At 35.2% G+C, this 27,930-nt stretch overlaps 1 protein-coding gene across 4 annotated transcripts; it reads right to left on the bottom strand.

Moving 5' to 3' along the window:
• Positions 1 to 145: 145 nt before the first annotated feature.
• On the bottom strand, positions 146 to 27,909 carry KLHL28 (kelch like family member 28). Of its 4 annotated transcripts, none has more exons than XM_045183086.2 (5): positions 27,654 to 27,909; positions 14,473 to 15,371; positions 8,930 to 9,373; positions 6,781 to 6,989; positions 146 to 4,703 (listed from the first exon to the last, which is right to left on the bottom strand). In XM_045183086.2, exons 2-5 carry the CDS (start codon positions 15,369 to 15,371, stop codon positions 4,540 to 4,542), a joined length of 1,716 nt encoding a protein of 571 aa, XP_045039021.1. In that variant the 5' UTR covers positions 27,654 to 27,909; the 3' UTR covers positions 146 to 4,539. The 4 variants fall into 4 exon arrangements, with proteins under 4 accessions (XP_045039021.1, XP_045039023.1, XP_045039022.1 ...); XM_045183088.3 differs by having other exon boundaries at positions 14,473 to 15,302; XM_045183087.3 differs by having other exon boundaries at positions 14,473 to 15,302; positions 27,732 to 27,909.
• Between the last annotated feature and the right edge of the window lie 21 nt (positions 27,910 to 27,930).

Here is a 27,930-nt window from a genome sequence, read left to right as displayed (position 1 = left end):
CCAAGAAACCTTTCTTATAAGAGAGGTAAGAGAATCTAAAGGATAGAAAGCTGGGGCTGCACGAAACTTACCCGCTGAACTCTTGTGCCTGTGCTGCTAATAAATGTTTCTTTAATAAGTGTGTGAGTGTGTGGTTATCCTACACCCACCTCAACTTTTGTGGCTACCAACTGTCTACCAAGAACCTAAAATTTGGGCATGACTAAGTCAGCTTAGGTTAGCTCTCAACAGACACGTACAAAGTCATGTTTTTCAAATTTATTCTAAACATTTCACATTAAATGAAATTTAACCATAGTCATTACAGAGCATTACCACATTAGTACATACAAAGAACTTTTAAAATAAAAAACAAAACACAACCTTCAACAAGTTAAATGTCACTTTCCTATGTAAACAAAAATAAAATGAAACCCTGATGCTAAAAAGATACATATTCAGAGGTAAAATATAGATACAGAAACATTTAAATATTAACATAATCCACAACTAGATCACATTCTTTGCAAGAGAGTACATATATTTGTACTCTACATCTACAAAATTTCAGAATCCTGTTAAAATCAGAACCATCTCTGGTTTATGATACAGCACAATTCATAAGGCAAAAATATAGGCATTATCATCCAGTTCTTTAATTTCATTTGTATTTTAAGGCAAACTTGGAACTTTTTGCTTGGTATTTTAAAATAAATGGGACCTACACATAACTTGACAAAAATAACAATAAATTAACTCTGGTTATAGGTGTAATATAAATAACATATGGATAACAATTTTTCTCTCTGCAGAGAACTGGGGTTTTATTTGACTCCATATTCATATCAATAACTTGCAAACCTAGAGCCATTAAAACTTAACTGTATTCTTGACTCTTTTCAAATGTATATCAACACTGAATCAATATACTGGAAGTGAAAATCCAATATATATCCAGCCACAAAATAATTAAAACACATCTGATTTAAAGTGCCATTTCACAAAGGAAAAAATGGGTTAAAAGGTAGAACTGGATGTTAACTTGACTTGTGACATCTTGTAATTTCTTAACTTTTAGACCACAGAGGTTATAGAGGTTATCACACGTTCATTAAACTTTAAGCAGTATATTTACTCTAGAATCTGATTTTCCTAAAAATGAGCACTTAGGTGACAATACCAGAAATTCAACACCAAAACACAAAACAAACAGAGCATTGTATGTACATATATTTCCTTCAATGCCAGCCAGAGCCTTGATAATATAATTAGTATTTTTTAAAGCTTATAATTTCGTTTTTCTACTAGAAAATATATTATCAAGTTCCAGGAAATTTGGATTTCTATAGACATTAGGTTTTTTAAATAATTCTCTTTCATGCCAATAAAACCTAAGTGAACATTAAAGGACACAAATGTTTATACATAAACTGGGTCTCTAATTACTTCTTATGATGGTGGAGAATTAAGAAATAGATTCACACTTTCCCATAATAGTTCTTTGGGTACAGGTCTCCCTCACTGTATTTTATTGAGTGAAAAACTTATTCACATTTCTAGCCTCTATACTATCTATCACAGTATCTCATATAGTAGACCCTCCGTATTTGTCAAATTATCAAAATAATTTTCAAACCTAATGTTTTCCTAACACTTGATATCACTCCCTATAATTTTATATTCATTCATATCTAAAACAATATTAACAATAACAAGTAGAACCTACATAAATATCCTTTGGGCTACATTAAAAAGCACTTAAGTTCTATTACTATATTCGACAAATACTAAATAGCCAAACATTCCTAAATGGTTAAGTCTTCGTAAAATAATTATAAAAGACATTTATCTTCCAAATGATTTAGACAATTTATCACTGTCACTTTTTTCAAAATTTTTTTGGGTTGACCTTAACTGTCTCCTTGTTGATTTCTAATATACTGATATTTCACCCTGGGAATTTATAATCAAGTATCTTTATCCTTTTTAACATAAGACACATGTGGCTTTAAATTCACAATTTGTCAGCAGAGTATTCATAAATAAACTTCTCAGAAATCTGTACAAAAAGGCCCTATTGTAAAGTTACTAATTGTCAGGTCACATTAAAACCTCCAGCTGTTGTGAACAGTACAGTAAGTCTGGCAAACCTGAAATAAATAATGTTAAATTTGGGGGGGGGTTTCCTCCTCCTTTTACAGGTTTTCATAATTTGTTCTCTGGTACATGACTCCTCTATTATTGCCCAAAATGTTTCACATGCAGTCTTCTTCAACATCAAATTCAGATTTTTTCAAAGCTATGATCAATATAAGCCTTTGATCTAATTTATCAAATGAAGTATATATTTTATACTAATTTGGTAGTGGCAATGATACAGAGTAAAACACTATTAAAATAAAATGTACAGTATAGCTCTGTTTACAATAAAAATAATTTTGTAGTCTTTCAAATTCTCTCCTGGGGACAAAGGATTAAAAATAGAACAGGATGCATTTAACAAGCTTATTGATATACATAAAAAGAAAAATTGAGTTGGGACATATACGCATGTGATAGAATCTATTTTAAACTGCTTTTCTTTAAGTAAAGTCTAGGCCAATCACAATAGTGCACCTTGTTTCTATTCAATATGTTTATTCAAATCAATTAAAAAGTTATTGCTATATATCATTGTTTTTTTAAACAAGCAACATAGAAAAAACTCAGCCTGTCAAGTTTATTAGTAGTTCCTGTTGAGTTCTTAATTAGAAGAGACTAAAAGTCACTTGCAAGGTTTTATAATCTGTGCAAATATTCATAAAGCATGATACTAATGTTTAAAGGTGATTTTTACAGAGTTTAGTAGTATATATTTAAATCCACAACTGGCAGTTTATGGAAGAACAAGGAAAACAGCAAACTGCCTGGCTACAGTTTTCAAGAAATAACATATATGCTAACAAATGAACTTACACTTTTATAATTAAAAATGGCTTCGTAACAATAGTTTAAAACATTATGGCACTTAAGAATGCAGTATGAATTTTTCTTACAAATATACATTGGTTTTGCAGAGATTATAAAGAGATGGTGGGCAGGTTAAAAAAAGAAAAGAAAAGAAAATGACTATAGTACCAAAAATCAAAGTGCCGACATCCTAATAAAATGCAAGGTTATGTGTTCAAGACTAATAGACATTCACTAAAACATGCTAAAACAAAATGAGTCAACCGCTTCTTTTAAATAAGCCGTCACTTGGCAATAACAAACAATTTTGCTTTAAAAGAGCACTTCTTTAGTCAAAATAGGACCAAATTTAGAACCATTACTCAAGTAAACACTAAGTTCCAGTTTTCCTCAGTAACTTTAAAATATTCAGTTACCTAAGAAATGCAGAGTAATGCATGACTGCCCAGTGCTTTAAATTTAATGCATATATTTCTATTTTTAAGAAGGACATGTAATATCTAGTACAAGGAGAAAGATCAAAATGTATCTTTCTTTAAGTCACTATGGAAAGCATAACATGGGTATTTATGTAACTTTTGGATGCTGACATTAGTATGTGCATTAACATTTCTAATAAGTACAAATAAATCGAGCTAGTAAAACTGAAAAATACTATCAAAACATAGCATGCATATCTCATACTGAACACCCAAAAGAACATTGTTATAGCTTTGTTATAGTTCCTACAGTTAGCACCATTTTTATATTGGAACACTTGAGAAAGCAAACAAATGTCTTAAAAAACAAATTATTGTAAGGATGTATGAAAAACTAATATGCACTAAGAGTGATACTAAACATTTGTCAAATATTTACATCAATACTGGGAAGCCTGCTGTACTACTAAAAAATTAAACTGATATGCTCAACTCTATCCATGCTTAGCATAGCACAGATGGGTAAGTAAATTCATCCAGCATTAACCTGCCCATATAAAAAAGATATAAACAGTAAATATGACTTCTTTAAACAGGCCCCCAAATATCATGATAGTAAAAGCATTTGTCTCGCACAGTTATTATGTTCCCAGTCCTAAAGCCATTGAGCAGAAAGAATGTCCAGGTGAGTCACTATGGCATATAATTTACACCCCTTGAAAGTACCAAAAAAAAGCAGCCCTTTATTTAAAGTGTAAAGCATATGAATTTATACCCAACAGACAGTATCAGCATTCTGTCCAGTCATTCACTACACTCCAGCATCCAAACGTCATTCATCCTAGTAAATCATGGTACATATTAGAGGAAGAGAGCTAAAACTAAAAAATAAAAAAAAAGTTTTTCCCCACATGTACACTTATGAACATAAAAGTACTTTATCCTAGTATTAGCGGGGGGAAGTGCACAATTCAATTAGCAAGATCTTTCCTTTTTTCTTGATTATCGATTCACTGTGTAATCAAGAGCAACCAAAGCTACTTGTCAGTTCTAAGTACCCAACAAAACTTGGAGTCTTCATGTCATTTCAAGTTAAAAAGAAAGCAATGCAGCTTTGGGGTTTCAGAAAACTGGGTATCCTTTCATGCGACACGAGGTTCATCACCTCACTATTTCCATGAGTCCACACTTGTCAAAGTGCAGTTAATCCAAAATTGCAGCGACAGTATATCATGCCAGCTGAATCCAGCCATGTATCTGAGATAGGGTCATATCTCTGCACGGTGTTTAGATAGGAAGACCCTGAGTGACCACCGACTACATAAAGGTAGTTATCAATTACTGCAGCACCAACTCCTAGAAAAGGTGAATAAAAATGGAGAAAAAACATGTTAACCACCTAGTAAACTTCTCACTAAAAATAAGCGAATTGGTATCGGAGTGTTTTCTTAAAGTACATTTCAACAATCCATTAATCATACAAACAATACAGTAATATCCCTGTATACAAAAGGTAAAAGTCGAAGCCTTTCTTCACTTTTGCTCCCCAATTCTACTCTCCCTCTCTCCTCCTCCACAGGAAACTAGTATTAAAAATGCAGTAACTCCTTTCCTATAGTTTCTGTTAAAGTATTTGTCACTATCATTAGTTTACGAACTCCTTGAGAGTTGGCACTATTTTTAAATTCATCTTTGTAGTCCTTTAATATTTTGTACAGGATTGCGCATATGGTAGGTGCTTTTTAAATAAAGGCGTGGGTAAGTAAAAAAAAAACTATGCAGTAAAGTGCACCACTCACCTTGATCATTTATGAATCACAATGTTTGTAATGTGATGTTTTAAATGAAGGAGAATGAACATGAAAAAAAGAATGTCATGTATATTTTCCCATAAGCTTTCTTCTCAATTCATATGAACATGTATTTTTCAAGAAATCATTCATTTTTATCAGGTTTTCAAATACAAGTATCCCCTTCTTTTCAGAAGTTCACGTTACACCATTTTGTTTTTATGAAAAGACCTGCCTTATGTTAGTACAGCTGACCCCTGAACAATACAGGGGTTAGGGGCACCAACACCAGCACAATCAAAAATCCAAGTAGAACCTCTGACTGCAAAAATTTAGTAGCCTACTGTTGACTATAAGTTTTACCAATAATATACACTCATATGGCTGACTAACCCATATTTTATAATTACATGCATTATATACTGTATTCTGACAGTGAAGTGAGCTAGAGAAAATTAAAAAAATCCTAAAATACAGAAAATATATTTACAGTACTGAAAAAAATCCCTATGTAAGCGGACTTGAGCAGTTCAAACCAGTGCTGTTCATGGGTCAACTAGACGTGTTTCACTATTAAAAAAAAAAATCTGAAGACTTTTGTTTTTACAAAAAATGGCAAAAAGCGAAACTAGCATCCGGCATTTGTTTTGCAGCCAGCAGGTACAGAGGCAGCGTGCATCCTAAGTGGCGAAAGTGGCCCTGCCCATCTCCCTCCCCGGGAACCACACTTAGTAGCTCAGCATCCAGCCTCCAGAGCTCTGACCTGTGTCTGTGAGCATCTGTGCTTTATCTCAATTTACTCTGGGCATCCATTAAAAAGATACGTCCTAACGTATTTGCTTCTAGGTTTTAGCCATTTCGGCTTACTGAAAGGTTTCATAGGAATACTCCATTTTCAAGTGGCAAGGGAAACCTGTATATTGAAATATTTAAAATATCTACTGAGCTACAGTTTCTGCTCTAAAAAGTCTACTTTATATGTCATAGTTCTAAAAAGAACAAGGCTGCCTAAATATTTTTACATTCTCAATGTTTTATGGCTTTCTCTCCCAATGACACCGTGGAAACTAATTATACTAAACAATTAAAATAGTTCATTCCATTTTATCCTTTCAGTTTTCTTTGCAAGTTTATGCTTCACAAGTTTCTTAAGTCACAAATTCAAAGAATATCCTAAAGTATTCCATCAGTAACTTAAAATTTTCCCCTTAAAATAATGTGATTTCAGTTGGGGTCAAAGATAATTTCTTCTTTTCCTTGATGTGTTTGTTTTTTTCTAGGAATCCTGAAATCCAACTTTTTCTTGACCAGCTATAGCCCTTGAGGAGGAGAGAACATTTGAAAATGAGCAACAAAACAGAACATCTGAGGATCATGTACATGTGTAAATACAGAAAGATGACATTTGTTATATGAATGAAAAGAGCTTTTATAAGATACATTCTATTGCCAGCGTGTCCCAAAATGATAATACACACACTGGCATAGTAAAACCACAGTAAAGAAATCTAAGCAGTTTTGTCTAATCTAGTTGTCTCCAGTTTACCTCCAAGTTTTTACTCCTGAAAAATACTGTTTACTATTATATTCCATCACTATAAAAACATTATCCTATATGTTTGAAATTAGCAAGTTATTATTACCTGTTCTGGGTTCTTTCATTGGTCTACACAGAGTCCACTGATTTTGATGAGGGTCATATCTTTCAATGCTTGACAAATGTGAGACACCATTATGTCCACCTACCACAAAAATAAAGCCCAGCATGACACCCACACCAAAGTGAATCCTTTTATCGGCCATAGATGCAACCATCTCCCAGGAGTCCTTACTTGGATCGTAACGCTCCACACTGCAAATATTCACAGAAGAAAATTAATTCACATAGTCTGTGTCATTCTTCCTACTAAAGCAAAACTAAACCCCACCATTTGAACTCTTAAAAGTTAAATAAACAGTCAGATAAAAAACCAGAGTAGTTTGTCCCAAATGTTTAGATTTTGCTGGTGAGACTGCAGGCATAAAAGATTACCTTGTTGACCAGGTGCAAAAATAGCCATATGCTATCCCATTACATATTGTGTAAGCAGCAAAGTATATTAAGGTTATAGAAGTTCTGGAGTCAGAAAACCTGGGCTGAAGTGCTCATGAGGCATATCTAGAGCTGAATAAACCCTACCCTTACCATTTTGGATATGTGTAACCCTGGCTAAGCAATTGTGTCTCACCTAGAGAAATGGCAGTAATACAACCTCAAAGGGTTCATATATGAATGAAGTCAAATGAGTATGCATGTGAAAGGACTCTGAAAATCACCAACTGAATATAGATGTATTCTAAGGACACTAAGTCTTCTACACAGCTAAGGAAAAGGGGAGAGAAGGAAAGCAGAGGACTTTTTGTTTTCAAACAGGAGAATTCATGGTAGTTTATTGCAAAGCAAATACTGCAGACTTCATAACACAAACTAGCTAATCATAATAATCTCAGAGTGATTTAGGAGAATTCAGGGATTTAAGTCAAATCTGCATTCCAGAGAACACTTGGCATTTCCAAGCTGTACTATGAAAATCCAGATCAAATCAGAATTTCCAGAAAATGTTTCTCTAGGAAATGCCAGAAGGCCTTTTAGCCTGTGCTTTTCCTTGAATGGGCACAAAGGCAAGCTTGTTGAGCTTGTTCTGGTCTTAACATAACCTCTTGAAAAAAATCCTAAAGCATTTGAGAGTCAGTGACATAATTCTGGAGTTCTGAATAGAGACAAGTTTGTAGACTAGACTGGGATATAGACTGAACTGTAACTGTTTCTGAAAGGTCACCAGGATAAAAACCATTAGAGTAAAACATCGTCGTTGACAAGAGTTGTTGATCAACTGCAGCAAAAACCCAAACTTCAAGAGCATTATCTCAAAACTAAAATACTTAACTTTTCATTTTATAAATTTCTGTCAGCAACTTCTCAAATAATAGAAATGTATGCCTGGACCCAAATACTTTTCCTTCAACTAAAAGAACAATAGAAAAAGGGAATACTTTGGCTTACACTAAAGTATTTATAGATGAGATGCTGTTGTGCCATTACTTTCTCAGTTAACAAACCACAATGTATTCTTTCATTAAAATGCTCATAATAAACCATATACCACTCTAATTAGTATTAGAGATAAAATGTCTGGAACATCAATTTTCAACAAAGGTTCAGAATTATGATTAATTTTCCACATAAGCAGTCACTTTGTGCTTCTATTTTTCTGATATATTTTTCTCCTTTATTAACAGAATAATACAAAATACAGAAATCTCAAATTCAGCATGTAGCATAACAGCACCACATAATATATGATTATAGAATAAGAGTCCAGAAAAAAATATTTAAGTAAGGCTCTAAGTTTATATGATGCATTACAATACTATATAAGCATATAGAAATTACATTTTTCAAGTTTTTATTCTACTAAGTAATGCAATAACAGGCCTATCATACACACACAACCCAAAATCTAAAGTTGTCCAACTTCATCTTACGCTCAGATTTCTGAATTTTAAAATCTACCCATTTATATTGATTGAAAGTAAAATATAATAAGAGGCATTGATTCTTAGGTTTGTATTAAATCCCCAAATAAAACAATTACAGTTATAATCATGGAGCAGATCAAATTTTCAAAATGTCTATGAATATTATATACTTTAAAAATTAAATAGAGAAGTTAATTTATATACACAAATTGCTTAAAAACCAGAGATCATTGTTAATAATACTTTAAAAAATCTACAGCCTAAGTTAAGTACCTGTTCATGTGGGCAGGACCATAGCCACCAATAGCATATATCATTCCATCCAGCACGGCTGCGGCAAAACAACTTCGTGTCGTAGTCATTGGTGCCACGGGTTGCCATTTTCTTAGTTTGGGAATATACTTCTCTACAGACTGTAAGTAAGACTGTCCATCGTAACCACCTAAAGCATAAAGTTCTCCCGCAAGCACGACTACTCCAAGGGTGCTTCGGTGCTCGTTCATTCTCTCCAGAGAAGTCCAGGTATTTGTATCAGGATTCCAGCATTCTACTGAGTTTTCATGTGTTCTGATAGTGAAATCAGGACGCACGCCAGTTTCAATACCACCTATAACGTACACCTTTTGGTCTAAAACGCATATTCCAAATTCATGGCGAGGCATGTTTAAGGGTGCCAAACCAATCCAAGAGTCATTCTGAGGAAAGTACATCTCCACACTAAAGAATAAGCAGAAAAAAATTAAATTTGAAAAACAAAAATGGTCCATAGACAAATAAAAATGTTTATTTTCATTAATAATCAGGGACATGAAATGATAACCACAATAACCCATGACACACTTTCCAGACTGGGAAAAATTTGAAGTCAGATAATAGCTAATACCTAGAAGGCTAGAATGTGGAACGAGGAATGAATACTTTGTTAGTGACAGTGTAAACTGACAAAACTACTCTGGAAAACAACTTCACATTATCTGGAAAAGTGAAGACACACACACGTTCTGACGCAGCAGTTGCACGTATTCTATTGCATGTATTCTACTGAGTGCCCAGCACAGTCAGTTTGGAACCAAGCACGCATACAGACATGCTCACAGCAGCACAGCACAATCACCCATCTAAAGGACAAGGGATGAATAAGATGGTATACCCACCCTATGACTGAGCAATTCCATTCTTAGATACGTTCGCAAAAGAAATGTACACATAGGTACATGTACAAGGATGTTCCCAGAAACATTACTTGTAATAGTTAAAAACTGGATGTTTTTAAATGTGCCAAAATGTTCATCAACCAAAAAATGGTTCAACTGTGGTATGTCATAAGAGAATAGCACACAGCAATGAAAATGAACGAACTGTAACTATATGCAACAGGGATGAAACTTATACATATAATGTTGAGGGGAAGAATACAAATTCAAAAGAATATATTCTATATACTGTATTTCGCCATGTACAATGCAGCCCCATGTATAATTATGGCCCAAACTTCCAGGAAAAAAGATCTTTTAATTTTTTATTTATTTATATTTAGAAACAAAATCGATTATTGTATTTCAGGGTATTATTTTGCATGCTGATATCGTTATTGCTTTCTACAGTTATACTTTTAATGCATAAGCATAAATAAAAGAATTAAAAACATTTATATAGATACAGAATTAGTACTCTCCATGTATAATGCGCACTCTTATTTTTCCCTCAAAAATTTGGGCAAAGAAGTATACATTATACATAGCAAAATACAGGTGGTTCCATTTATATGAAGTTCAAAAGGATTTCTGATCTCTGGAGTAGAAATGAGGACAGTGGTTACCTTTGGGGAGGACAGGGAGGGAGCTCAAGGATGATTTTGGGGTGTTCATCACATTTCCTACCTCTTGAACTGGTTTGTAATATTCACTTTGTGCTAATTCCCTGAGCTTAGAATTTGTGAACTTTTCTGTATGTGTGTGGAACTTCAATTAATTTTTGTAATTAATGTGTTCATTGTAGAAAATATTATGTCCATATACTATAATGAAATTAATGAACTATTTCCTCATGCAGTCTCACAGATGAATTTTGTAAATTTACTGTTGAGCGAGAAAACACATATCTGAATATATATACTACTACTTCATTTATACAAAAATGTGTGAAACCAAAAAAATGTGTAAAACCTAATGATATATTGGGGCACATATAAGATGCAGCAAAATTATAATACAAAGCAAAGGGATAACGCACAGAAAATTCAGAATAGTGGTTCCTTCTGGGGGAGGGAAGGAGATGGCATCTGGGAGGGGCATAAGGGGACTTTAAAGATACTGTTATTAGTCTATTTCTTAAGCTGGTTAATAGCTACTTGAGTATATATCATGCATATTATATATGGTTTCTTGCATTTACAGATATTTCATTACAAAAAAAAATTGGGAAAAAGTATCCAATGTCCCTGGCTCAAAATGCATAGCATAAAAATATATTTTCTCTGTCATATATGGTCAAAGTACATTAATTCTTCAATAGTTACTCAATAACTAAATACAGTTTTGTTATATTGCTTGTTTTAAAGATGTGAATTTGTCAGGCAAAGGCTTGACCAGAGTGGAGGGCTTTGAGGGAGGGGAGATGAAGAAATTTTGGAAGTGGCTATGAGAAGCAAAACAAAAAAAAAAGTACTTAATAACTTTTAGGACCTGTGATACACGAGGTATGGAAAAAAGTTGTGAGACAGGAAAAACAGTATCCTTAAGCCTCAGCCTTATTTCATTAGAGCAAGCAAGAAGTTAATGATAAAGGAGATTTTTCTTATAATAGGATGTGAGTTCTAGAGGACAAAGCAGATTTAAGAAGTCAAGAACAAATAAATAAGTAAGATGGACAATTAGGTTACATGAGATGGTCTATAGGGACATACAATAATAGTATAATAAAAACATATTTGGTTTTTGTCCCAGGTTCCTAGCACAGCACTCCTTGTAATTTCCTGAGTGACAGGGAGTTATGGCTTTAATTTATACCTCTAAATTATACTATATGCTAACTACCCAATTTCCAGCACTGACCTCATCTTTGAACTCTGTTATCGTATCATCCAGCTAGTAATAGGACATCCTTCACTTGAATATTTAATAGGCAATTCAAACACAGTATTCAAAAACTAAACACATTATTTCCCCCCGTAAAATGGCTCCTCCTATATTCTCTTTCTCTTGGTATATAACCTAATCAACCATTCATCCAATATCTAACCAAGAAATCTTACTCATCTTTGATTTCCCCTCATTATCACCTCTTACACATTCAGTGAAATCCTACCAATCTGGTCTCTCAAAACATTTCTTAAATGAATATCCCATTCTCTATCTTTACTACCACTACCCTAATTCAGGACCTCATAACCTCTTGCCTGTACTTACTTTGACAATAACCTCTTTCCTAATCACTCTGATGTTAATCCTGGCCATCTTGATATATCTCCGTAAAAGTGTCAAAAATGATCTGATATAAAATCATTTTACTACCCTTCTTAAAATAGGTTCTTAACCCACCTAATAAATACCCTCTGTCATCACTGAACACAATACCTTCTTTGACTTGGCCTGCTACTTCATAGTTAAAATTGTGTACTTTGGAATACCAAACAGCTTTTCATTTCCTGCACAGCCTATACTGTAACATACGACTTTATCTTTGTGCACTTCCTGTGACCTTCCCACTGTTTTCTTGCTTGGCTGTTGCTTATTAGCCTTTAGCACTCAGCTTGGACATTAACTTTTCCATAATATCTTCCCTAAATCCCCCAAATGGGATAAATGCTTCACCTTAATATTTTCCATAGAATTACTTTATCACCATATTACAACTATACATTATAATTATCTATTTAAATATCTGCCCCCTTCTTATGAACTTGTGAAAGATCTAAATTATGAACTTGTTAAAGATCTATTATCTAGCACAGTGTCTGATGCACAGGTGTTTAATACTTTTTGTAGAATTAAACTGAATAATTTATTCAGGTTGATTCTAATTTTTCCGTAGTTATAAATAATATCACAATTTTTTTCTTCTGATAGATTCTATGATGAAAGATGACTGACTTAGAGACATTAACAGTTCTTACAACTCTTCTTTAATTGGTTATTTTCTAATACTGGAGAGACCAGGAGACAACTGCTCAAGAATTTTTACAATTTAATTCATATTTGGAATTGTGTTATAACATTTGACCAATATGATTTACTTCATGCCAATAATCAATGCCTTTAAGAAGAGTAAACAGCCCTGACTAGTGTGGCTCAGTGGGTTGGGTATCGTCTGCAAACCAAAGGGTCACCAGTTCAATTCCTGGTCAGGTACATGCCTGGGTTGCAGGCCAGGTCCTCAATTGGAGGTATGTGAGAGGCAACCCATCAATATTTCTCTCACACATTGATGTTTCTCTCCCTCTCTCTTTCTCTTTTTTAAAAGATTTTATTTATTTATTTTTTGAGAGAGAGAAGGGAGAAAGAGAAACTTTGCTGTGTGAGAAACATTGATGGTTTACCTCTGGCGTGCCCCCAACCCGGGACCCAACCCGGGACCCAGCCCGTAACCCAGGCATGCACCCAACCAGGAAATTGAACCAGTGACCTCTCCATTCTCAGGCTGGCACCCAATCTGCTGAGCCACACCAGCCAGAGCTCTTTCCCTCTCTTTTTCCCTCCCTTCTCCACACCCAGAAATAAATAATCTTAAAAGAGAAAATAATTTACATAGTTCACCATACTAATGTTTTTACTTGTAGCCCAATTTCAATGATACTATTAAATGTACACTGAGGCTTTTCAAAAAGGTACAGAATATACTAGTTGACATCAATAAAACATCAATAGTTTCTTACCATTGAGGCAGGGAAAGCAATCAACCAAGTTTTCAGGAATAGAAAGAAATCCACGGTATTAAAGAAATATATCCAACACAAAAGTTTTCATGAAGCAATTCCATTCAAAGGAAAGGCAAAGGTAACATCCAGCTATACTTTCAATGTATAAAAGTTACTTGTATGCTCTAAAGCAGGGATTGGCAAACTATGGTTATGGGCCAAATTTAGCCCACCAGCTATTTTTGTCAATAAAAGTTTTATTGGAACCCAGCTATGCTAATTCATTTATGTATTGCCTATGGCTTCCTTCACACATGGCAGAGTTGAGTAGTTATGACAGAGACCATATGGCCACAAAGTCTAAAATATTTATTATTTGTCTCTTAATAGAAATCATCTGACAGCTCCAAGCTATTAGAAAACTTTTCTACAACTGTCATTAAAAAATTTTCGCTGAAGAAAATAAATTGCACATAAAGTCCATGATTACTATCAGTTTCCTATTTTTTCTTATTTCTTTGGTTGTTCTTCTAATTAATTGGATTCATTTAAACCCAATCTTGTCCTCAGTCTCCCTCATCAGAGATTCCTAGCTCTTCTCTTTAGCATGTTCTGATATAGCTAGCAATAATAAATCTCTCTGACCTGGTGTGACTCAAATAAAGTTACAAATGGTTTCATAAAGGAAAAAAAAAGACATGAAGTAGGAGAAAAGTTAGTAAGTGACCAGAAGGCGAAGTTTGTGCACTGGGGTGCGGCTAGGGGGTGGGTGTTAATAACTGAGAGTTGTAGAGAATGGATGACAATGTGATTAAAACAACCAGGTAAGTGTTTAGGAAGAAGAGAAAAAGCAAGGAGAAGCAAACAAATAAATAAAAAAATAAGAAATTCAAACTATTTCCAAAAACATGGAAAATACATTTAAAGAGCATAAAATCTTTAACATCAATCCTCTACTTACCTATCCAGACAGGCAAACAGTCCCGATTTTCCTCCTACTGCACAAAGTACTTTGGGAGCACAGCGAGGTCGTGTCGCCAAGACTGTCTGATGAGAGAGTCTGTGTTCAGGCATAAAGTGGTACTTCAGGGCTTCATTCAAAAGATGTTTACAAGTGCGATCATCACGAATAAGATGATTTGCTTCATACAGTCTAGTGAGAAACTTAACACTCAGCAATGGTAATCGCACACTGTTAAGTAGCTGTGCTAAGTATTTCTGGCGTTCTTGTACATCATAATTGATCCAAGACTCAAGTGCATAAAAAACAGTCTCTTCCGTAGCTACATTCAAACAGTCATTGGAAACAATTTCATCCAAATCAGCATGTGTAAGCTCAAAAAACTCTTCAGTCTGGCAAACAGCTTCAAAATTTTGGCATATGTATTTAGTGGCTGCCAAGTAAAGGTCACGACAACCGTATGTCTCTGCAAAACGAGAAATTCCAATACAATTACCAGGATCGAGTTGGCTTTCAAGAAATGCACAACATTCTTTCAGGACAAGTTTTATTTGGAGTAGGTTTGCTGCTGGAAGGAGAGATTCAACCGTGTCCTGCGAAATAAAAATAGTTCCTGTGTAGGCATATTCCACAATGGCCTGGAGAGCAGTTTCATCAATGCACTGAAACTCAACCTCATTGTTCTCTTTCTCAGAAAGGTTTCCAGTGAACATTGCTTTGAAATATGGGCTGATGCTGGCAAGTACCACTTTGTGGGCATGGATTTTAACATCACCTATTCGAAGAATGATGTCACAGAGTTCGTGATGTTGACGAAGAAGATTCAGACCCTGTAGAAGTTGTTCAGAATGTAAGTGGGTTAAGTTAGCAAGCATGTAGGTTGGGGATGTGTGGTCCATCTACAGAAAAATAAAAAGCACGAATAGTTAATTCAAAATAATCTTGCCAACATCTCTCTTCCTAATAGTACAAAATAAAAAAGATTTGTTGTTTGTTGGTTTTTTAAATAGTTTATGCTAAATATCAGGTAGAAGCTTTTAAAGTTAAAAAATATATTACCAGTCATATAATTCAACTGCTTTACAGTAGACACTAAGAAACAGAGGCCCAGAGGTTATGTGGTATGCCCCAAACCACAAAGGTCTCTTGACAATGAACTACTGGATCAGAAGCCTGCTACCCCTCCTGTTTACCTTCATTCCATTCAAGTCTGAGCTATGACTGCAACAAAATACAAAGGTGAAAGAACATCTCCTTAATAAAACTGGTTATGAAACAATGTTAGTAGCTATTTGGCTATTTTCCTAATATCATCAATGACTGCCAATCTAATCAACACATCCTTTGATTGGAAAGAAACTATCAGTTAACTCACATACTTTACCCAAAGATGTAATTACTTTGATAGAGGGTGCTAAATTTACAAAGGTACCACTCTTGTCAACTAATTCGATGACAACCAGAAGTTAATGTGAACACAATCCGATGTTCATAGTGAGGACAATAAGGGTCACTCACTGATCTATACCATACCTACTCAACTCGCGTTCATAAATTCAGATCATACCCAATCTGCTTGCCACTATGTACTTCTGAAAGATGAAAAAGGATAAAAATAGGAGAGAATAGATGGGGGGGGGGGGAGAAGAAAAAGTGAAAGGCACTAAGGACTGTAGTAGACTAAATAATGGCTCCCCAAATCCCGGGAACCTTTGAATGTTACTTTATATGGCAAAAAAGAAAAAAAAAAACTTTGCAGATATGGTTAAAGATTCTGAGTTGGGGAAATTATCCTGGACAATCCTGGTCGGCCCTAAATATAATCACAGGTTCCCTATAAGAAGAGGGAAGGAGATTTGGCACAGAGAGAAAAGAAGAAGGTAGTGTGCCACAGGGACAAGAGATTGCAGTGATGAAGCCACAAACTGGGTAATACTGGCGGCCACCAAAAGCTAAAAGCAGGAACAGATTCTCCCCTAGAGACTCCAGAGGGTGCACAGCCCCGCCAACACCTTAATTTCAGCCCAGTGATACTAATTTCAGACGTCCGATCTCTAGAACTGTGAGGGAATAAATTTCTGTTTTTTTTAAAGCAACTGAGTTCGTAGTAATTTAAGTCAGCCGTAAGAAATCAATACATAGATACTTCAAACCGGATTGTAACAGCAGCTTAAAATAGATAAAATATATAACAGCTACACAATATAAACCGTTTCCTCCCTGTCTCATGTACACCTCAAACACAAGTCATGGAAATAATGAAAAAGTAGATTTAGTTCCTATTTTTAAAGTATTATCAACAAGTTAAAATAGGCCCAACATTGTTAAATAATATAAATATTGGTAGGAGAGTACAGTACTTCATTTCTGTGCATTTTTAAGTGGAACTATCCAAATATTGAAGTTTTTATCTTCATCTAGAACTTCATCATTTCACACTTTTCAACAAAATTTTAGGTCTGTTAACAAATTGTGTTAACATGGCCACCTTACAGCTGGTATCACAAACCTCCACTTCTGATCTTTCCAAATGGCCCCACACACATCTATGAGAATAATTCTCATTCACGGTATGCACAAGTCTCAAGAAACTGGTGGGTGTTCTAATAGGTACTTAATTCCAGAATAGAATACTGATAAGAAGACAAACTAGAACACATAAGTTCATATCTGCATCTGTTATTTTACTTATCATGGTGTTGACCTTTTTAACCTACTTAACTTCTTTTAGCCTAGGCTAATAGAAAAGTCAATATCTAGACTGAAAGAAAATGAACAATAGGAAAAGCAAGCAGATACAGAAAGTAACTGATGGGATTAAGAAAGCAGTTCTACCTACTTTACATTTTTAACTTCACCTTGTCTCATCATTATTTTCCTTATCTGTAAAGTTAGATTATAATAATACCTAAACTACATATCTCACAAGGCTTTAGAGAATCAAATCAGATAATGCACATGAAGACACAATAAACTGTTAAAGAGTTATAAGTGTAGGGTACTACAGCGAGGCAACCAAGGTATAAATGATAACAGTGAAGAACAGAGACATTGGTAATGTAGATAGTAAGTTTTAGTCCTAACTAAGGTCACATACTGTTAATATAGTATTGGTAAATTTCTTAATCTAAGTATTAATTTTTTCATTTGTAAAATAAGAACACCTCCCATCGATCTCAAAAGGTTACATGAAAATGGTTTTATAAAGTTCTATATAACTTGAGGTGCCATGAATATAGCACTTAGGTCTCATTTTATTTGAAGTGCCTCTTCTCATAATCACTTTCACTAATTCCCATTCTTTCCACAATGCCTTTTCAATCCAATACATGCCATGTAATTGACGACAGTGCTGCACACGTATTTTCTTACCATATGCCAGATTTTGTCTACAACCTTTCTCCTCTCTCATCTTTTCAACCAGTTCAAATTCTCAAAAGGCTCAGTCAAAATTAACTCCACTTGGAAGTCTACTAGCATTTAAAAACTCGATTCCTTTACATGCAATTAATTTAATTAATTTAAGTATGTGTGTTGTTTTGTGAAACATACCCCTCTCAATTCCCATTTGTCTGATTTGATAAGAAGAATGTTATTCAGACTGAAAAGTGAAGAATACACGGGAAACACAAATGGATAAAGAAAATACGTGAAGGGACTGAAAAAGGAGAGCTAGCTAATGCAATGAGACAATAAAGGAAAATAAAATGTATTCTAATTGGAAATAAGTAGAACTGTCTTTGTTGGCAGATGACATGATTGTCTATGGAGAAAATTCAAAACAATCAACAGAAAAACTTCTGGAACTACTAAGCAATTTTGGTAAGCTTGCAAAATACAAGGTTGATATACAAAAGTTGATTGCTTTCCTACACACCAGCAATGAACAAGTGGAATTTGAAATTAGAAACACATTAACATTGACACTAACACCTAAAAAAACGAAACACTTAGGAGTAAATCTAACAAATTATGTACAAGATCTACGTAAGAACTACAAACTAATGAAAGAAATGGAAGAACTAATCAAATAAATGTGGAGAGATATTCCATGTTCATGGATAGGAAGACAATATTATTAAGATGTCAGTTCTTCCTAATTTGAACTATAGGTACAATGTAATCCCAATCAAAATTCCCGCAAGTTATTTTATGGATATTGCAAACTGATTCTGCAGTTCTATGAAAAGGCAACAGACTCATAGCTAACTTAATAATGAAGAAGAACAAAGTTGGAGGACTAACACTACTTCAGGAATTATCATAAAGCTATAGTAATCAAGACAGTATGTCGCAGGTGAAAAAACAGACAAATAGATCAATGGAACAGAATGAAGAGCTCAGAAAAAGACTCACATAAATACAGTCAACTGATCATTAACGAAGCAGTGATGGCAATACAACAGAGAAAGGAGTCTTTCAACAAATGATGCCGTAACAATTTGGATATCCATCCTTCATAAAAATTAACTCAAAATGGATATAGACATAAATGTAAAAGCAAAACTATAAAACTCCTAGAAGATAACACAGGAGAAAAGTCTAGATGACCTTGGGTACTGCAATAACCTTTTAGGCATGATATCAAAGGCCCAATGTAATCATACCTTTCTAATCAGACCATTTCAAATAACTTTAAAACATTAATTCATTATACCAACCCTAGTAAGACATGCACCCCACCCCCAAATCTTACACCATTTGCAATAATCACATTACTGTTGAAAGTGACATTTGTATTCTGAAAATGTTATTGAGTGCATTGTCACAAATCCATAATTAAAGGACATTTCTAATTCTATCATCCTCAGGGTCATTGTGATCTGGGACTCTCAGTATGGGAGAAAAGAGATAAAAACGTAAGACTGAGACATTAAATGTAAACCTTGTAGTCTGATTTTGAATAAAATTAGCAGAATAAATATATATAGGAAATATTATATTTCCTATATATAACCTATGTATACAACATAAAACACATGTAAGAGATATAAAAATGTATAAAATATACATAATATTATTTTAAGAAAGAAAATAATTACATCACCTAATTCTGTCTACTGGAAAAGGCTAGAGACCGTGGCCAACCAAGTAGCAAAGAGCACTCATGGCATCCAAATGTGGTCCCTGAATATTGTTCCCCTTCAAGGGAACCTAACTCCTTGGCCAAATGGCTGATTTCAGGCCTGGGGCACAAAAATGTCAAGACAAATTTGAAATCTTTACTAGGTAGAAAGAAAGCTATCAATGATTAAGGTCATAAAAAATTAGGGGTCTAAGTGAGCAAGTTCTCACTAGCGAAAGCTGGAACAAACTGCTCAATAAGAGTAACTGCAATTGATTAAAACACATCAGATATACTTAAATCCATGAGTTTGTTACAACAAAAATTATACTTAAAAAAAAGTTCTTATTGTTCACCATTGGAGGATGCTAATGAATCAAGTCATTACTGAAAACCTAGTAACTAAAAGGAAAGAATCAAGCACTTATCATGGGTTTCCTATACTAACGGTACCACTGGGTTACCAGACAGATGAGCTTTCTCTTTATGAAAGTACTCCAGTAGTAAATAAAGAAGAAACAATAGAATATTATCATTCTGCAATGTTAATGAATTAGTGGAGGTAGGCACTAATTATGAAGTACTGCCAATATCACAAAGAGACAACCAGACCCTGGGGCCTTCTAATGGAAGACCATAATACCACCTATGAACATTCTTGCACCACGCCCCACCACACACCAAAATCAAACCCGCAGTCAACAATACAGAGCCAACTAGAAATTTACCTGACATTCAGAGAACAGAAAAGTAGAAAGATGGAATCAGCAAAAACAACCTAAGAAGTTTTATGAAATACCTTAGATGCTTCAATAATAAACTAAAAGGAATAAAGAGAGAATGAGCCTACGGATTAAAATAAACTTAAAAGATGTATTAACCAAGTACAACATGTGAACCAGAGGCACACGTATTTTATTGATTATATTACAAGCATATGTACACACACACCAGGGAACAACTACAAATTTTTATAGCGACTGGATTATTGATTATCTCAAGTAATCACTGTTATATTTTATTGCTTAACAGTGATCTCATAGGTATAATTTTTAAAAAATGATTTACTTATTTTCCTAGAGAGAAAGAAGTAAGAGAGAAACATCTATTTGTTGTTTCACTTATTTATGCATTCACTGGTTGATTCTTATATTTATGTGCCCTGACAAGGGATCAAACCTGCAACCTTGGCGTATGGGAACAACGCTCTAACCCACTAAGCTACCTGGCCAGGGCTGCAGTTACACTTTTAAGAGTTTTTATCTTCTATGCATACAAATCCATACTGAAATATTTACAGGTAAAACAATATGATCTCAGTAATTTGCTTCAAACTAATAATATAGGATAACAGAGTGGATGGAAATAGCGATGATGTCATGAGTTGATAAATGTTGACATTGGCTGACAAGCACACCAGGGTTCATCCTATTATTCTATTCTACTCTTTCATGTTTTTGAAATTTTACGCATGTATCAGCTACTAAATTTGGCATGAGACGTACACATGAAGAATCTGAAGTTCAGAGAGTTTATCTGAGTCAATAAGATCACATAATTAGGAGACATTACTGGGACTATAATTTTTTTAAATGTTAGAACAATGTTCTCTATACATTACATTAAAAATTAACAATTCTGAGCACACTGACCTGCTTAAAATACTTACTGAATATATTGACAAATGCTGCCTTTGTATGACTGTCGTATGTACTAAGCTTTCACCCGCAGAGCAACACCACAAGGTAGGCACTGTTATTACTACTCCTGTTTTGTAGATGAAGAAATCTGAGGCAGGAATTAAGCCCAAGGGAAGACTTAAACCTTGGTACTCTGTCTCCAGTGTTCTTAAAATACTACGTTATACGCACTTACGAGCTCATAATTTTTTAATTTTATTGAAGTTTTAAATTCAAACAAGAAAGTGAAAAAAAAGTGCAGACTAGAAACCCAAAAAGGATAGATCACATACGTATACATGTAAAGTATAAACAAACACTATGTAGATCAGATACAAAATAGGAAAAGGATTTAAAATAACATAAAGAGGGATCTATGAAACACTCACTTCCTTTTGTTACTTATGTCATAGAAGGACTGATTCTTCTTCCTCCACATCTCTGCCATAGTTACTTCATTTTTAATTTTGGTATTAAAAAACAAATTTAAGGTCTACTCCAATCCAGGTAACTGAATTAGTCAATATTGAATAAATGACATTCATTTGAAAAGTTTTTAAAAACGTTAATAGTGTTATTCACTTCTAATCACATTCTTGTTACATAAACATTCACAACATAAAGACAATGTTAGATAAAATTAAGCTTTTCAGAGTCTATGGCAGCTTCACAGTTTTAGGTTTTAAAACAAAGCTAATAAGGTCAAGCTGTATGTGCTTAGTAACTACTTAATTGATACCTAAGCTACAAAACAGTGGTGATGAAATCAGTTGGGAGGCAATTATCTGCTACAATGAAAGCAAATAAATGGTGAAGGGAAATGAGGATTGTTTAAAAAAAAATTCAAACACACAACTACTTTTCTGTCAAATGAGTAGTTTATAAATTTAAGAGAATATTTTACCATATCAGCTGTTTTCTTACATTTCTTTCTCACAGTTCAGTTCCCCTCACATAAAAACTCAACTAATGATGGCATATAATATTATCATCGAGTCTATAATACAAGTTGACATATTTTTCTTTTTACTGAGATTGACTTTCTTTATATGTAGAGAAACAAAAATAAAATTAGTGTCTGTTATAATATGAATCACTATATCACAGATTCAGGAATAACACAAAAGAAAGTAAGTCCCCAAACCCAGTACTGAAAACTCAGTTACATGATTAACCCATCCACTGAAAATATGGTTGCAATAAATTGTTAACTTATACAAATTAGTGCTTAAAATTAGTGCAACAAAACTGCGATTTCTATATAAAATTATAGTTTTGACTTAGACATGCACAATGGCTTTAGAACATAAACCTAAGAAATTTAAAATATATCACTGATATACATCAAGAACACCTGTTCAAGCCCACATGTGTAAATAGAAGCTAGTAATTTCTTGATTTTTTTCATAGTACAAGGAAGCCTTTTTTATTTTTAGAAAATGTATTTTATTGATTATATTACAGTTGTCCCATTCCCCTACGACCCCTTATTCCCCTCTGCCCTTCACACCCCTCCCACCCACATTTCCCCCTTTAGTTCATGTCCATGGGCCATTCTTTGGCTTCTACATTTCCTATACTATTCTTAACCTGCCCCTCTCTATTTTCTACCTACCATTTATGCTACTTATTCTCTGTACCTTTTCCCGCTCTCCCCCACTCCCACTAATAACCCTCCATGTGATCTCCATTTCTGTGATTCTGTTCTTCTTCCAGTTATCTGCTTAGTTTTTGTTTTTTTTAGGATCAGCTGTCAATAGCTGTGAGTTTGTTGTCATTCTACTGTTCATATTTTTTATTTTCCTTTTCTTAGATAAGTCCCTTTAACATTTCATATAATAAGGGCTGGGTGATGATGAACTCCTTTAACTTGACCTTATCTGGGAAGCACTTTATCTGCCCTTACATTCTAAACGATAGCTTTGCTGGATAGAGCAATCTTGGGTGTAGGTCCTTGCCTTTCAAGACTTTGAATACTTCTTTCCAGCCCCTTCTTGCCTGCGAGGTTTCTTTTGAGAAATCAGCTGATAGTCTTGTGGGAACTCCTTTGTAAGTAACTTTCTCCTCTTGCGGCTTTTAAGATTCTCTCCTTATCTTTAATCTTGGGTAATGTAATTATAATGTGCCTTGGTATGTTCCTCCTTAGGTCCAACTTCTTTGGGAGTCTCTGAGCTTGCTGGACTTCCTGGAAGTCTCTTTCCTTGGCCAGATTGGGGAAGTTCTCCTTCATTAATTTTTCAAATAAGTTTTCCATTTCTTGCTCTTCCTCTTCTCCTTCTGGCACCCCTAGGATTTGGATGTTGGAACATTTAAAGTTGTCCAGGAGGTTCCCAAGCCTCTCCTCATTTTTTTGAATTCTTGTTTCTTCATTCTGTTCTAGTTAAATGTTTATTTCTTCCTTCTGCTCCAAACCATTGATTTGAGTCCTGGTTTCCCTCCCGTCACTGTTGGTTCCCTGTACATTTTCCTTTAATTCACTTTGCCTAGCCTTCACTTTTTCCTCTATTTGGTGACCACACTCAACCAATTCTGTGAGCATCCTGATAACCAATGTTTTGAACTGTGCATCTGACAGGTTGGCTATCTCTTCATTGCTTGGTTGTATTTTTTCTGGAGCTTTGATCTGTTCTTTCATTTGGGCCATATTTTTTGTCTCGGTGCACCTGTTACATAGTAAGGGGTGGAGGATTAGGTATTGTCAGTTCAGGGCAACCTACCAGGCTGCCTTGTGGTGCTGTATGTGGGGGAGGGGCACGAGAGGGAACAATGCCACTTGCTCCACTGTCTGCCGGTTTTCAGTCACTTCCCCCACTACCTACAAGCAAATTGCGCCCTTCTGGTGCTGATTTCCAGATGGGTGGGCTTGTGTATGTTCTAGGACCCTATGGGTCTCTCCAGTGAACTCTCCTGTGAGGCTGAGAGTTTCTCCTGCTGCTGCCTCAACCCCCACAGGTGTTTTCAGTCAGAGGTTTTGAGGCTTTATTTCCCTGCAATGCAACCCTGGGTTGCTCGGTCTATCTTGCTCCCCAGTTGTTCCTCCTGGTTTATCTGCACACAAAGGTGGGACCGCCCAGTCTGCCAGCCACTGCCTTGCCCACCCTGGTCCTCCAGCCACCACTTTGCCCTGAGCCTCTCCTCCCAGCTGCCCGTCTCAGCCCCTCCTACCGGTCTGGGTGAGGTTTTCCTCTTTAACTCCTTGGTTGCCAGACTTCCATACAGTTAGATTTTCTGTCAGTTCTGGTTGTTTTTTGTTTTTAAATTTGTTGTTGTCCTTCTTTTGGTTGTAGGTGAGGCACAGTGTGTCTATCTACAACTCCATCTTGGCCGGAAGTCAATTCCTTGACTTTTTTAAGCTCATAATTTCTTAACCTTCTTAAAGTTTTGACTCAAGAAACTAAAAAGATTCAAAACAGAAACCCCCAAAGATTAAAATCTATATAATCAAATAATACATCAATATAATAAAAGATATGAATGACTAATAATGGAAAAATCTAACTTTATCCTACAGTTTAAACACTCTCCCCTTCCAAAACTTTTCCAAAGCTTCAACCAAGTAGCTATATTGGCTAATTTGAATTTTATTTTGTTTCTCTGTCCAATTCTTTCCAATTGAAACATCCATAAAATGTGCAATTGTACAAATGTAGAAAACGTAACCCCCAAAACTTGTTGCGAGAATTAAATGAATTAAAATTCAGTAAGTACCTACCTAGCACAGTGTATGGCACATAGCAAACACTCAAAAAATGGTGGTAGTATTATAATTACCTGTTAATATTTATTACATAGTATATCTTTACAATAACTTCTTAACCTATACAAAATTCTTAATAGTTTACAGAACTCACAATGATTTTCACTATTCCTGAAGTCTGTAACAGTTGAGTAAAACCACCAAAAAAATGATAGTGGTTCATTTAACCAACTAATATCTTATCATTGACACAGGAAATAAAGGATATTTTTAGAGCAATTGTGTTTACCTTGCTTAAATTCAGCTCAAAAAATTAAGTCACATATCACAAACACTACTGTAACCCCTTATTTCAACTAAACTTTTTTGAAATCACTGATAATTTTAACCTTTTTTACCTGAATTTGCTATTTTCAATGTATGCTTAATTAACTCCTTTCAATTCTGAGGGGTGTTCTATTAATCCACCTAGCAGTGTTTTCCACTCTTCTGGAATTTAATCTTTTTATCCTATCTATATCTATGATTCAATATAAAAGGCGTTTCTAGTCAATAAACAATTCCTAGAATTCCCTGAATTCCTAGAATTCAAATGTAAGACTTAAAAATTCTTTGTAATAGAAATACACATTAAATGGATGAGATTCATCTTCCACAAAATAACCCTAGAAGTTCATTAGTAAGATACGTGGTGCTCCCCTGACCAGTGTGGTTCAGTTGGTTGACTACTGTCCACAAAGTGGAAAGGTCCTTGGTTCGATTAGGATGGCAGCACATACCTGGGTGGGGGGCTTTGATCAGTGATGTTTCTCTCCCTTTCTCCCTCCCTTTCCCATCTCTACAAATAAATAAATAAATAAAATCTTTTTAAAAAACCCCAAAATATGTCATGCTGTTAAGATCTCATTTCCTAACTATCCACCATGGAGACTAATGCATTTTCCAAGTCTTCATCCAAGAAATTAAATGTAACAGATAAAATGCAATCTATAACACAGTGATCTGTCTACAAGGACTTGCGAAAGTAGTCAAATGAAGATTTATCCAGCTTGTTCCAAGGAAAAGGACAAGATAAGTAGTTCAAGTATGCAAGATAAGTAACTTGGATACTTGGATAAGTATCCAAGCCCCCGGAGAAGGATTCTATGAGGGGATAAGGGATAATTCTTAAGCTTGTACGGAAACCTTGACGATGACTATCATTCAAGACTTTCTAAGTTCCTTTTCTTTGATTCCAGGATTATAACAAAACCTCTACTTACTAGTCCCAAGCTCTCAGATATAGGAAAGAGTACACTGGACTTTCAGCCTGAAAATTCTAAACACTGGAAAGGGTATCCTATTCCAACATAAACCCGCATTCTAATGTGTACATTCTAATATGTAAATCATTCTCTTATTCAGATTAGTTTGAATTGGGTTCCTGAAATCTGAGAATATATTAGTAAAAGTACACATTGGAAATATGAAAACCAGACATTCCTTCTCATTGGCAACAGCTACAATCATCTCTTGGTTTTCTCTCCTTGTTCGTACCCTGTTCCTACCAAAAAAAAAAAAAAAAAAAAAAAAGAGAGAGAGAGAGAGAAAGAGAGAGAGAAAGCATTTTTTCTTTGGTCTACTGAAATATAGTTAAACCAAATTTAGACAGATTCATTTAACCACCAAAATGAGTAATTTTAAAGGAACAACGAAGAACTTAAAACCAAAGCAAGGCTGCATGGTTTACACAAGCTTTATTTACATTTACTCTAGTCCCAAAAGAAAAACGAAACCTACAATATTCAAATTGTGCTTTAAGAAAACGTCCAGAAATATTCTTAAATTATTCAGCAACATTATTTATAAAGTGGTTTGTCACATGTGACTCATGTGTATCTGAGAACATCCCAAGTAGCACAGAGCAGGCTAGGAACACTTGCATTTGAAGTGTGTAAATTGGAGACTTCCAATGAAAATCCAGACTTTTCTCCCACTGGGTGATTCAAAAGTAATTGTGCTATTACTTAAACGCAAAAAGTTCTCTTCCACACTTCAAAGAAGTCAGCCTTACACCAGACACCCCATCTCTTCAAATGTGACTGCTTAAGTTTCATTTACAAGGAGAAAATGCTCATCAAATTCACACTTTATCTAAAATAAAGAAATGTCTAGTATCAGCCTTAAATCTACAGAGCAGAAGTCTCTTAGGAACGTGATGTCGAGAACTTCTACCTCAACTGAAATTTTCTTTGCAATCTCCGTTTCCAGGAGCCTGAAAGGCTGCAGAGACGCAGGAAGATGCTGCAGAGAGGCTGGGGTGACAGAGGGAGTGGGAGGGGTGAGTCCCACAGAGGAACTGCATTAGGAGACTTTGAGAATATATAAGGGAGAGGTAGTTTAGCTTTGGGGAGTAAAAGACATCTCCAAGATTATGTTTTCAAAGAGAACCTAAAGTGATGGTGGTAAGGAAAACTGACATAAAGCCTTGAACGGTTCACCGCCGAGGTTAAGCAAAGCAGGGAAAGAGGGGTCGGGGAGACGGGCAAGGAGAGTAAGGGCCCAAAAGACCAGGATTTGAAAAAAGTACGTAAGCTCTGAGCTTGCCCTTGATGCGCAACTTCGGTCCCAGCAAGCGGACGACAGGGGGAAGGGACTGCACTTCCTCAGGGCTTTAGATTGCAACTCGTTTACAACACTAACTACTCCTGTACAAGATGTCTCCTCTCTCCCGGCTTGCTCCCGTTTATTATTTCTTTACCTCTCTCCAGCACCAGCGGCAACTCCGGCAAAACTCTGCTAAGGCCTGCGCTGCAGGTGGACAGCAAAAGGAAAATACCTGAGTCCCAGGAATCGCGCCGGCAACGACAGGAGGAGCCGTGGACAACTGGAACCCGGGCTGGATCCTCGCTTGCCTCTAGTCAAACCTCAATTCTCACGGGTGGGGCAGGGAACTTCCGCCCTGAAGGAGGATACCGTCACTTCCGCTTAATGCCTCCTCCCCGCCCCCTCCGGTACTAGCACCATCCTTGCTTTCT

This window comes from Desmodus rotundus, chromosome 7, assembly GCF_022682495.2.
Source record: "Desmodus rotundus isolate HL8 chromosome 7, HLdesRot8A.1, whole genome shotgun sequence".
NCBI classification, from domain to species: Eukaryota; Metazoa; Chordata; class Mammalia; order Chiroptera; family Phyllostomidae; genus Desmodus; species Desmodus rotundus.
The sequence above is the reverse complement of the archived record's forward strand: the minus strand, read 5'-3'. Positions and strand labels throughout refer to the sequence as shown.

Excerpts from the sequence above, each read along its gene's own strand:
- KLHL28 (XM_045183086.2), bottom strand. The coding sequence starts at position 15,371 with ATGGACCACACATCCCCAACCTACATGCTTGCTAACTTAACCCACTTA. Across the intron at positions 9,374-14,472 it reads CTGTTTGCCTGTCTGGATAG|TGTGGAGATGTACTTTCCTC; the intron begins GTAAGTAGAGGA and ends CTTATTCTTTAG. Across the intron at positions 4,704-6,780 it reads AATGAAAGAACCCAGAACAG|GAGTTGGTGCTGCAGTAATT; the intron begins GTAATAATAACT and ends CACCTTTTCTAG.